The sequence below is a fragment of the Pezoporus wallicus genome, unplaced genomic scaffold (assembly GCF_028554395.1).
Source record: "Pezoporus wallicus isolate ANWC-B61680 ecotype Strahan unplaced genomic scaffold, APGP_CSIRO_Pwel_v1 contig_7817, whole genome shotgun sequence".
In the NCBI taxonomy this organism is placed as follows: domain Eukaryota; kingdom Metazoa; phylum Chordata; class Aves; order Psittaciformes; family Psittacidae; genus Pezoporus; species Pezoporus wallicus.
In genome coordinates, this window is record NW_026642258.1 from 17,622 (window position 1) to 30,773 (window position 13,152).

At 46.1% G+C, this 13,152-nt stretch overlaps 2 protein-coding genes across 2 annotated transcripts; both read left to right on the forward strand.

The window, feature by feature from the left end:
- The first annotated feature begins 4,390 nt into the window (after positions 1 to 4,390).
- LOC130609417 (olfactory receptor 1019-like) lies at positions 4,391 to 5,332 on the forward strand. Its single transcript, XM_057428365.1, has one exon. The coding sequence runs from the start codon at positions 4,403 to 4,405 to the stop codon at positions 5,330 to 5,332; it is 930 nt and encodes a 309-aa protein (XP_057284348.1). The 5' UTR covers positions 4,391 to 4,402.
- Positions 5,333 to 8,920: 3,588 nt separating this feature from the next.
- On the forward strand, positions 8,921 to 9,745 carry LOC130609408 (olfactory receptor 1019-like). The gene has a single exon (XM_057428360.1). It carries the CDS (start codon positions 8,921 to 8,923, stop codon positions 9,743 to 9,745), a length of 825 nt encoding a protein of 274 aa, XP_057284343.1.
- The last annotated feature ends 3,407 nt before the right edge of the window (positions 9,746 to 13,152 follow it).

A 13,152-nucleotide genomic window follows, 5' to 3' on the forward strand; every position in this document is an offset into this window, starting at 1 on the left:
GACCCTAAAGCTCATCCAGTTCCAACCCCCTGTCCAAGGCAGGGCACCTTCTATTAGAGCAGGTTGCTCCAAATGCCATCCAACCTGGCCTTGAGCACTTCCTTGCATTCCCTCACTTCTATGAATATGAGATCTCAATTTCGATGTCACATTAAATTGCTCATACATTAAGACTCTTTAATTAGAATTTCACATGGAGAAACTGGAGATAGAGGCTGAAGACAAATGCATGTAGGGTCACCATCTGCTACAGCCCAACACAGTTTGATTAGATTCACTGTCATCAGTCCTACCACTAAAAGCATTGTCTCATTGATTATTCCCTTTTGCATGAGCAAACACTGAAGGGTTGGACGTGCACCTAAAAGCCTTAAATACAAGTCTGTGTATGTTAGGACCTCTGGTTTTAGGCACTTTACTGAAAGCAGCAGTTATTCAGTGCTAGTGTGTGTTTGCACAGCTGAGTACAGGCACAGAAGCTGGAATTCATCTCACCTGACATTGCCAGCCTAAAAATGAATGACTTCAGCTCTTCCATAGCCAATGGAAGTGATAGACTCTTCCATAGGAAGACCAGAAGATGAGCTGTGGCCTGCTGCTTCCTTGCAGTTTCCTCTATGCTCCAGTCAGGTTTGGAGGACCCTCTCTCAATTGCCTCTCATGCTGGATGCTCCTCAATGGGCTTGATGATTTTCTTATCTGGCCTCATATGTTGATTCTAATGTTTGTCATCAGGTACCACAAGGGGTGGGCAGAGAGATGAGGAGACAAAGAAAAGAAAGATGAATCACCTGGAAGATTTACCTTCTTGGCTAATACGATGCTGTACCCCTTGTTGACCCTTTTTACCTGCGAATACTCACTCATGGTCTCGTCCAGCAAGATCCCATGTGCCCCACGGAGCCGTGACCTAGAGCATATCACCACCATGAGGGTCCAACGTGGAATCACAAGTTTAGAGACCACAAGAACAAAAGCACGCTGAAGATCTCTGTTTGACAGCCCCACAGCAGCTCACCTCCCAGGGCAAAGCAAGCAGGTACGGCCTCTCCTGTCCCAGCATTGCCTGTGGTGTGTGGTTGGGGATATTTCTCCATTGCTTCATTCTGTATTTCCTTAGGTACCAGGTCCCTGAAGCAGATACTCAGTGTGGCCTTTGCCCCCAGTGAAGTGTTGCTGCACAGTTGTGCACCCCCCAGAGACACCTTCAGTTACTCCCTGCACCCACAAAGACAATTTCAGAGCTTTCATAGCTCTCCATGTTATGGGCTCACTGTTTCCATCTTGGTAGCTCCAGAGCAAAAGCGCAATCTCAAGAACATCCATGTTCTTTACATTGAGCTGATTATAACTTTTTATCAGTCTGAATGTGGGAGGAAACAAGAACTCTTCCTAGGAGTCTTCCCCAGAGCATCCTTCAGCTCTGTGCTCCTGCAGATGTGGATCTGGGCTCTCAACATGGGGATTATCAAGGTGAAGTCAACAGGCACCAGGCTGGACAGAGTCTTGGGCGACTTGGCTTAGTGTGAGGCATCCCTGCCCATGGCAGGGGGTTGGGCTTTCAGGTCTTTTTCCACCCCAAACCATTCCATGATTCTATGGCACCCCTTTGTCCTGGTGCAGGGAATAACTTGAGCTCTGCAGTCAACAGTGAGAAGTGGGAATTTCTGGGTAGTACTCAGTTCAGCTATTCAGGGTGGTTGTTTTGGAGTAAGGTGAATTGCTTCTTAGAGGACCTGGCAACAACAGGGTGAGAATGGTCAGATGAAGAACCAAGCCTGTAGATGACAACATTCAGCTAAATCGTGCTCAGATTTAGCTGGTACGCTCAGTATAAGCACTGAGTTAGTTATAAATGATCTGTCAAAGAAAAACCCAAGCACAGCAACCCCAAATGTTCTTTCCAATTGAATTCTGACATTTCTTCCTGGAGTCCTGCAGGCTGAGAGGCACCAGGAGAAATACCATCCTAATGCATTGGACTGGCCTGTGCATTACATGCTAAAGCCACTGAATGATTCATTTCATCCCCTTTTAGACAACTCAGGGCCCATCAAATCAGTGTTGAAACAATATAGATAAGAGTGGAATGAAATGAAGCTTCAAGTGCAGCTGATGAGCATTTTCTTATGCATTTGCATATGTCTGGGTGTCTTCTCTCATTCTCATGACAAATGTTTGGGAGTTATGGACCCAAAATGGATCTATTTAGGGAAAGAAGCCACACAGACTCGATAGACTTATTTTTGGGGGTAGGTTTTGCTTTGTGCATCCCTTTACAATAAGCTTCACTGGAGGATTTTGGCATCATGGCAAACTTGAGCACAGATTGTCTTTTTATATAGCTCCTGAGTGACTAAGATTTAATGAACGGAATAAGGAGAATGATTAAAACCAACAACCCAGACACAATCAGGCAGACATCATGATGCCTCAAGCTGATGATGCTTTTCCTACCTTAGGTACCTGCCAGAAAATGTTGCTCTTGTCCTTTTAGACTTCAGTTGTGCTGGAAAGCTGAGCACATCATTGTGTGTAAGTGAGCTGTGAATATGGGATGAGGTTGACCCCTCTGTGTTGAGATGCTGTGAGGGCAGTGTTCAAGGCCAGGTTGGACACAGGGGCTTGGAGCAAGCTGCTCTAGTGGAAGGTGTCCCTGCCTGTGGCAGGGATTGGAGCTGGAGGAGCTTTAAACTCCCTTCCAAGACAAACCAGGCCGGGGTTCTATGAAACAAACTAATAAGCGGGACACCTCCAGCTCCATAAACTAAAATCTCTGGAAGAAAGTAGACAGGGCGGTGTTTCGTGAATCCATGCACCAAGACCAGAGTGTGGTGGGTCATATGTGTCACGACACTTCAACCTAGTGGACAGATATCAGTGAGATGAATTTTGTTCAGGTACTACTGCAGTTCTGGTATTGATTTGAGTTCAGGTGGTTGCTGTTTCCTTGCTCTTCTCATCAATGCTCATAGCAAAATGGAAGAAAAACTCCCGTGAAATGATAAAAACCTGGTGTGGGGACAATGACTCTCTTAGTCAAGTCAGCAAAGGCAAAAATCAACATTTGGAGTGGGTTTTACAGGAAGATGTTAACGAGGGGCAATGGTGAGAGTAGGAATGGGTCCAGGAACTGTTCCTTGCATTGCCGAAATCCTGTTTATGTAGCATTAGGAAAGCCAGTTGAGAAAGTTATGAGAATAATCGGGGTGAACCATGTAGACATTCTCTTGTCATTCACTCCCTCTCCTCAACGTGGGAGCAGGGGGAAGACATCTCCTTAAATCCACATATTTACATCAAATTGTTCCTGGGCTTTCTTAGTGCACCTGGAGATGAAGAGATTGATACTCTGGGTGGATTTTGCTTGTTGTCAAGCTTCTATTCCCCATGGAGTGGAATGCCTCTGAGGTCTCAGAAATCAGTATAAATATATCCTGAACACTAGAAATTACAGAGGGCACTTGTCTGCCCTTGCAAGATGCAGCAGCAAATCACCCTTCTAAGGAAAGACTGCTAAAACCCATTCTCAACATCTGCTTGAAGATGAATGTGGCTTCAGTCATCATCTGGAGGAACAGCCAAACTCATCCCAGGCGCTGAAGGAGCTGCATGGACCCTCCAAGTTTCTCCATCATCACTGTGCCACCTTAAATTTAATTTCTTATGGACCGTGTCTGCTGAAAACTGTGTGTTCATCTCAGCTTTAAAATGCCCACACTTCTGCTCTGCTTTGCTTCGCAAAGGGAAAGGAAAGTCAACAGGAAAAAGATTTCTTCAAGTGGAATTGTTCCATGTTGGTTTTAGAAAACAGCAATTATTTTCCAAACGTACCTGTCATTTCCTAAGGAAAACTCAAAATGCATTCAATGGCTGTGCTGGTTTGGGCTAGGATAGAGCAAATTGTCTTCGTAGTAACAGCTATGGTGCTACGGTTTGGATTGGTTCTGAAATGGTGTTGATAAGTCAAGGGTGTTTTAGTTATTGCTGAGCTGTGTGGGGCTTAGTTGCCATCTGTGGTTAAACCTCGACCATAGAATAGTTAGGTTTGGAAAGGACCTTAAGATCATCCAGTTCCAACCCAGCTTCCAAGAATTGCCCAGTTATTGACCTTCCTGCTGCGTTGAATGTGCCCAGGAAGGCAGAAAGAGGAGCGATGAAATGCTGAGCTAAACCCAGGTGGGTGTTCTCACTGTTGAGCTTGAGGGTTTGGTTTTAAGACCCTCTTGTAGCCACTAGATGGAGGCTTGGCTCTTCCAAGAGCTATCCAGAGTCCAACTGACCCTCTAGCAGGATGGGTTCTGCTTCCCTTTGTTGACACCGAGGAAGCTGAGGGTCCTCTTGAGCTGCCCGCATCGTTGTCTGTTTTGCTTGTGTCCTGCAGGTTGATGCATTACAGAGGATGACACCCGTCAATCACACTGATGTGCATGAGTTCATTCTTCTGGGGCTGACCACCCACCCAGACCTCCAGGTCCCCCTTTTCATGGCTTTCCTGGCCATGTACATGGTGACCCTTTTGGGGAACTTTGGGATCATTGTATTGATCAGGACCGATCTTCACCTTCACACCCCCATGTACTATTTCCTCAGCCATTTGGCTTTTGTCGACATCTGCTACTCCTCCGTCATCATCCCCAAAATGCTGGTGCAGATTTTGACGCTGGAGAAAACCATCAGCTTCTCGGGGTGCGCAGCCCAGCTCTGCTTCTTTGTCACTTTTGGGGTCACCGAGTGCCTCTTGCTGGCTGTGATGGCCTATGACAGGTACGTGGCCATCTGCAAACCCCTCCTGTACCCCACCATCATGTGTGGATGGATGTGCTGGTGGCTTGTGGCTGGTTCCTATGTTGTTGGTGTCTTCCATGCGGTGACCCACACCACTTTCATCTTTACCTTCTCCTTCTGCCACTCCAATGTTATCAACCACTACTTCTGTGACATTGCCCCACTCTTAGCTCTCTCCTGCTCCAACACCCACTCCTACGAGGGGGTCATCCTTGCTCTCGTCAGCATAAACTGCCTCAGCACCATGACCATCATCTTTATCTCCTATGCTTATATCCTCCCCTCTGTCCTGAGGATCCGCTCAAAGGAGAGCAGGAGAAAAGCCTTCTCCACTTGCACATCCCACCTGATGGTCGTCACCACGTTCTATGGGGCAATCTTGTTCATGTACCTGCGCCCCAGCTCCACCTTTGCTTTGGATGAGAACAAAACGGCCACGTTGTTCTACACCATCATGAACCCCACGTTGAACCCCTTGATCTACAGCCTGAGGAACAGGGAGGTGAAGGCTGCCCTCCTGAGAGCAGTTGGGAGAAGGCAGTGAATGGAGGAAGCTGGTGACCAGGAGGGTGTTTCCTTGTTGCTGTTGTTGAGCAGGACTCATTGCAGCACCGAGGTCTCTGTGAAGGTGTATTGAGGTGATTACTCTGTAATTTCTCTCTCATTTACAAGGTATCTGACACTGATTTGGCATGTAACACCTGCCTAGATGAAGGTGGGTGAGATGAAGCCCAACCTCATTCATCACCAATGGTCAATGAGCACAAACAGCTCCTCCAAACACCTTGATTCATCCTGTTCATCACATTGCTCTGTTCAGTCACTGCAGAGACAGCATGGACTACCCTGGGCGTGGGTTTCCAGGTTGCCAAGGTTCAGAGGTGAACTCAAAAGAAGAGCCAGAAATTCTCTTCTTCTGGAGCGTCTCTGAAACCCAGTGCCTACCGGGATGGGTGAGAACGGAATAGACCCAAAGGACCACAGGACATCATATAATCAGTTAATAACTCAATCACACAAGTCTCCACTGTACTTTCTCATGATAAGGCTTGTGGCACCCTCAAATAAAGCTTTCCCACCCAAAACTTGGTTCCTACAAGTGAAATTGCAGGTCAAGCTGGAGGTGTTTGGTCCTTTGAAATCTCACAGTGTTGGTGCTAATTTACCTGCCAGTTTGGGCAATTTGAGCCTTGTCTTTGCTGCTCTTCTGCAAATGTAAACAGCTTAATCACAAGTTGGGTCAATATCGATTGTTTCAGCAGTGATTGAATCATCAGCGTTGGATTTCCCAGCTCTTAAAGCTCTCTGTCAAAGAAGCAAACCCGGGTAAAAAATACAAGTAACCAACTTTAAAGTTGGGATAAGCTATGTTCTTGCTCAAGTAAATCTTTCAGCAAGTGGGTATTTCCTCCCAAGCGTAAGAACCAGGCACCTTTATATGTAATTCACTCTGTTGTAACTCCAATCTCTAAAGCAAATCGCATGAATCAGAGCCCAGAAATGCCTGTTTGTGTCCCAGCAATGGAAATCTGTGTGCATGCATGTATTTATATGGATATCTAGGATTATGAGATGAAACCTGGAATCCAGAGTGGTTTGGGGTGAAGGGACCTTAAAGCTCCTCCAGCTCCAAGCCCTGCCACGGGCAGGGACACCTTCCACATGGAAGGAGCAGCTTGCTCCGAGCCCCTGTGTCCAACCCGGCCTCCAACGCTGCCAGGGATGGGGCAGCCACAGCTCCTCTGGGCACCCTGCGCCAGCGCCTCAGCACCCTCACAGGGAAGAGCTTCTGCCTAAGAGCTCAGCTCAGTCTCCCCTCGGGCAGGTTAAAGCCATTCCCATGGCCTGTCCCTGCAGGCCCTTGTCCAAAGCCCCTCTCCAGGGAGAAGGATCCATGCAGGAAGACCAGCTTTATTCCAATTTGGTTTGGTTGAGTTTAGTTTTCAGTTTAGTTTTTATTTATTTTAATATTTCATATTATTTTCTTTTAATTTATTATTCTAGTCTATTCTCTATTTCAGCTAAGGTAATTTATTTTAATATACATTTTTGTTTGCTTTTTATGTTTCCTTTTAAAGTTTTATTTTATTTTTATAATTTTTAAGTCTTATTAATTTTAATTTTTTATTCCATATTTTAATTTAACTTTTTTATTTTATTTTCATATTCCTCTGTCATCCATCTATGCACCCCCCCATACACAGAGTAATATATTAATAATTGCACTTCTCCCAAAGGAAGTTCTGTAAAACACTTCTCAGCCAAAGCACCTCGGAGGTCTCAGTGGATTAGAGACAAGGGTTATAAAGCAATTACACCATCAGGGGGGACAGAGAGAGCATGTAAGTGTCCTCGTCATCTCTCGTACCTTAATGTGAAGCAAGGAAGAAGAACCAAGCTGTCACTGGTAAGGACAAGGTGACATCCGGATTTGTTTTATCGCTGGAGCTAGAAGGTCGTTTATAATTTTAAGGGGCTATACAGTATCATAGAATCCCAGAATTGTTTGTGTTGGAAGGGTGCTTAAAGCTCATCCAGTTCTAACCCCTGCCAGGAGCAGGGACCCCTTCCACTGGAGCAGCTTGCTCCAAGCCCCTGTGTCCACCCTGGGCTTGAACACTGCCAGGGATGGGGCAGCCACAGCTCCTCTGGGCACCCTGTGCCAGCGTCTCCTTGTGCAATACAATACGTTTTTATTAGACAGACCATGAGGAGCTGTTTATTTCATGGCAGAGCAAGAGGACACCAGAAGAAGGAAGATCACAGAGCACGTGGATTTTGTGAAGGCTGTTGTACCAGTTATAATGGTTTGGTTATTTTTTAATAGCAGCAGATAGCAGCTAAAATACAAGTTATAATAAATCCTTTATCACTGCAATGCCGGTGATCCCACCCTGATTAATTCTGTCACGCTGCAGGCTTTACATAGAGCTAAACCCGTGTGCTTCTTCCATAGGGATGAATGGTTTATCTGATTTTCCTTTCTGAATATAAGCCAGGCTCTTTGATACCAGTTTTACAGGGATTGCTGATGGGAAAGCCGTGCTCATTGCACTGCAGAGATTTGCTGACAGTGACGCACACCCCGTGAGCAGCACAGTGCTTTCCATGATCTTAGGCTAATATTGATCTGCTATTCCCAAGTTTTCCTGTCTCTTTTCTTGGTCTCTTCTATGTGTTTATGTTACAGTGGTTCCTTGTGGACCCCTGTGGAGGCTGCTCCATATCCCCCCCGATGCTGTGATTAAAAGGCAGGATGCCATGGTGTATTTTCATAGAACGCTTAAATATGGATTTTAGAAAGAGGAGGTGTAGGAAAAGTTGATAAAAAGGAAAAGATCTGTTGTGCCATTTTTTGGTTTTAATGGTTTCTTTTCTCCCTCATGATGGCACTTCTCCATTTCTATATACCCAATAGAAGAGTAACCCTGAAATAGCAAAATAGATGAAAAGTTACTGAAGAATAAATGGGGTTTTCCTGTTTTATGTCTGCAGTGTGCAAGCAAAATCGCCTTTAAGGAAAACCTCTATGGGGAAGGCTCCCTAAGATGCCAAATGTTCTATTCTACTTCAAAGGTTGATGATCTGAAAGGTCTTTTCCAACTCAGTTGATTCTATGATTCTAAGTCCTAGAATTACAGAATCACAGACTGGTTTGGGTTGGAAAGCACCTGAAGTTCAGCTAGTTCCAACCTCTCAGGCTTGGGCAGGGACATCTCACACTAGACCGTGTCACCTCTAAAGACATGGTCTAGTGTGAGATTTTCATTATTGATGTCACTAATTCATTACAGGAAGCACCGAACCTCTTCTTTTACACTTTCTTTGTTAGAACTCGGGAGGGTTACCCTGGAATGTGATATGTACCATGAGTATACATCAGGGAGACGTGTATTAGAATGAATGGAATAGGGAACACTTGGCAGAGTGACTGCTACCAGAATAAAACATTCATTGCTTTGCTAAACTGGTTTTTGATGAATGTTGATGCAAATGAAGCAGATATCTGATAAGGAGAGGGTTTGCCATCCAGACATCAATCAAAGGATTGATGGCCTTTGTAGGTGCTGAGTGTCTCCATTAACTGTTTCTTATGGCGCTATGAATACGTCTTGCAGTGCTTTAGGAGAAGATGGCTGAGGAAAACCAAAGCAAGCAAGTGACAGAGCTGACTCTTGTGGGACTGACGGACAACCCGCAACTGCAAGCGCCTTTGTTCGTCCTCTTCCTCCTCATTTACTTCATCACGCTGGTGGGGACCCTGGGCATGGTTGTGCTCATCAGGAGCAGCGCTCAGCTGCAGTCCCCCATGCACTCATCCGTGGTGGCACCGCGGACGTTAATGAACCTTCTGATGGAGAAGAAAACAATCTCTGTCATCGGCTGCGCAACCCAGCTTTACTTCTTCGTAGCCTTTGGCACCACCGAGTGCTTCCTCCTGGCCGCGACGGCGTACGACCGCTTCATGGCCATCTGCAAGCCCTTGCTGTACTTGTCCATCACGTCCCACGGGCTCTGCATGCTGCTGGTGGCCACTTCCCATGTGCTTGGCCTGCTGCACTCCTGGGTGCACACAGAGTTCACCTTCAGCCCGCCTTCACGCCAGCCAGCCAAGGTCAACCACTTCTACTGGGACCTCATGCCTGTTCTGGCCCTCTCCTGCTCTGACACACGTGTCAGTAGGTGTCTGATATTTGTCCTTGGTGGGCTGGTGGAGATGGTGACCGTCTCGGCCGTCCTGGTCTCCTACGCCTTCATCCTCGCTGCTGTCTCAAGGATCAGCTCTGCTCGGGGCCGGTACAAAGCCTTCTCCACGTGCACCTCACACCTGGCTGGAGTCACCATCTTCCACGGCTCCATCCTCGCCCTGAACTTCCGAACAGGGTCTGGCAGCAGCCTAAGCACGGATAAGGTCTTTGCTGTGCTCTACTCTAACAGCCCCTGCAGAACAGGGTAAAGAGGCCCATGTCCAGCTCTTCCTGCCAAAAGGGGCTTTCGTTCTGAGGTATCAGAAGTACTTAATGAGAGGACCTCTGTCATGTATTTGATGTGAGAAGTTTGTGTCTACAGCCAAGGCTTTCTGCTTTTTGTAGGTCCCTTCTCTGCAAAGATTGAAGCAGAATCATGCAATGAAGCTCTCAGTATAAAACGTATTTCCCGACCCTCAAGCCTGTTTCTTATATTGCTGGAATTCACCATTGTGCCTCCCCTGCACGTTAGACTGAGGTTCCTATTGCCAGTTCACTGAGTCGGATCCACCACACACAGGACTATGGCATTCAAGACTTCCCTTGGAAAGGTAGCACCAAGTGTGGGTAAACCTTTGAGCATTTCAGTTGTCTCTGCTTTGGAAACTTTCTTAAACCCAAGAGGAAATAAGGACACCAGAGTGGGGTAATTCATCAGACAGTGATGAGCCCTCCACATGACGCTGCTCATCTAGACTCCTGTTTCCACAGAAGCTCGGATCAGATGATATTTTGAGGTCCAGCCTGGGCTTTCTGTGGCTCTATGATTCTATATGTACAGTCTAAGCCAAAATATCCAACAAAATGGTAGAAAACAAGGTGTGGTGAAGGTTTTGAAGGAAGCTGTCCGATATCAAAGGTCTCTGTCCTGCCAAGTTCTTAATGGCATCAAGCATTTAATGACATCAATTCTGGCTTCTTCACTGACTGCAAGTAGGAGCCATGTTCCCCCACATGTAAGACAATGTGTTCTCTTAATACTGTTGTTTTTCAGTGCACATAAACAGTGTGTTCATTATAAACATACTTTCCAAATAGAAGTTAATTCCTACTCACATCAGCTAAAGGATTTTTCCCCCATCAGTGTGTTTTGGCTTCTTTGAGACCCGGATAGCTCTCAATTACCATTGATTCTGTGTTCAGGATTGTCTTTCATCAACAGAACCTTCCCACAGGCTTAATTCTTATATGAAATCCACTACTGGGTGTTTCCCAGTGTGCTTGAGCATGAGCTGGGCATGGACATGGGATGTGGGTGCTGATCTCGAGCTGGAATTCCATTTCTCTCACCATTTAGGTAAAAGGTCATGTCAAATGAATATAAAATACCCCTTAAAATGAATGGGAGGAGACCTGATGTGCCCAAATTTTCCTTTACACTGGGTGGTCTCGGCACAGTTCATCATCCTGTGTTATGAATGATATTGTCTACAATTTTTTCCTTTATGTATAATCTATTGTAAAGCTGCAGCCTGGGGAGGGATTCGCCCTGATATTCAAAAGTGCAGCTTGAGAGCTTGATTCCCACCAGCTTCTTCTCTTTGAAAGGCACAAACAAATGCCATGAATCTTCTGAAACCTTTTCTCTGACTCTTTTTCAGCAAGCAAATGTAAAACTACACTTGCTCTTCCCTCCCACCCCAGCAGCTTTAATAAAGAGCTCACAGGTAAGAGTGAGGAATTTTATTGGAGCAGAGAACAAGGTCAACAATCTTGTAAGAAAAATAATTACGAGTGACAAAAGTTATAAATGAATAAAGCTGATTGGTGTTTCCTGTGAGGAAAAGGAGCCTGGGATAATTGAGGGTAATTTCTCCCTACAGACTGGTGCCTACAAACTGAATTGAAGTTTGAGGTTCCTTCTCCTCTTGATTTCCTTCCAAGGAGCATGTGATGGCTGGGTCTCTTTCTCATTACATACTGTCATTGACTTCTGTGCAGGATCTGTGGAAGAACATAAATAAAGTCATGTGGATTAGTGAAAATCTCATTGTTTTAGTGCATCGCAGTCTTCCTCAGTTAAGATGAACTGTTCATGTCCTGGATGACAGAGCTCTTTTGTGTAGCCAGTGGTTGAAGAACCTCCTTGTGCACTTGACCAGAGCCCCCTTCACGTCCTTGTTCCTCAGGCTGCAGATGAATGGGTTGAGCATGGGGGTGATCATGGTGTAGAAGACGGAGGCCACCTTATCCAGGCTCCTGAGGCTAGATAGCGGTTGTAGGTACATGAAAAACGTTGTATCATAGAATAAGCCAACAACCATCAAATGGGACGCGCAGGTGTGGAAGGCTCTGGCCCCGCTCTGTGCTGAGCACGTCCCTTATGTGGAATCCTTTGATGAAGACCTGCTGAGCTGGTGACTCTGGGCTTCCACTGTATTCAAGGATGAGAAATGGGCATTTTGAGGCAATGATCAACTATCCCAGGGTGAACTAACAGGCTTTTATCCCCCTGAGCAGCCTCAGCTGCGGCTCCATCCCCACCCTCCGCCCATTTGTCCCCCTTCTCTATTTAATCTCAGCCCAGGGAGGTTGAACTTCGTAAGAGGAGTTCCGGTTCCCAGTTTGGCAGGAGGTGTGCACACCTGTGGAATCCTCTGATGAAGACCTAGGTTTGCTCATAGACTTCCCTAGCAATTGCTGGACCTGACCGTGGTTCAGGGCCTGATTTGATCTGACTTGGCCTGCTCTCGTACCTCTCTTGTCATCACCAACTTGCCTGATGATTTGGAGTCTTGGCTGAACTTGGCCCAGGTCTCTGTTCCTGCCCTGCTTCTCTTGCTCAGGTACTGTGGGGTGGTCCCTGCGCCCCATGGTGCTCCCCTTTGGCTCTGTTTAAAGAGATTAAAGAGAGAAACCCCTGTGGTACTGGCCAGGTTTCTGCAAACCATCCTTGGGTGGCATGGTTTAGTGTGAAGTGTCCCTGCCCATGGTAAGGGGGCTGGAACTGGATGATCTTAAGGTCCTTTCCAACCCTGACTATTCCATGATTCTATGAAATTAAAACCTTTCTCTGGCTGCACCCAACAGCCCAGCCAGAGCTCACTGCTCTTGCACACGCTCTCCATTCAGACCATGTCCCTGCATGGGCAAATTAGGAGATAGTCTTCTCAGTGAGGAAAATAGAGTAATCAACTGAGCATTCCATTCAGTGTTATTCTCTGGTCATTAGTGTCTCCTCCATTTCAAAATATGATATTAGAATTATGGTCTTTAGTAGATAGGCAGCACTTTTATTTGGAAATGGGTTTCAAGTCTTAGTAAAGACTCTTTAGTCTTTCCAGCTTCAATGTTTCTTTGCTTTGAAGATGCTGAGGTGCCATCTCTAAGAAATGCTCTTTCTCGGTAACTTCAGGACAGTTTCTGATCTTGTTCTATTCTGTCCCCCAGAAGAGAAGAGGCTCATCTCAGGTTGAGGAATTAACAGCTCCAGATTTTTAACTTACGAAATCACTAACGAAATTTTTCAGCTAAAGCTGAAGGGGAGAGAAAACAAGATTGCCATCGGTGATGTGCCCAGTGAGGCTGCTGGCATCGTATCCCAACCGTCTAAGATAGAAAGTAATAACCGGTAAAGGCAGGAGTCTGGGGTAGATGCAGCCAAACATTGGCACCC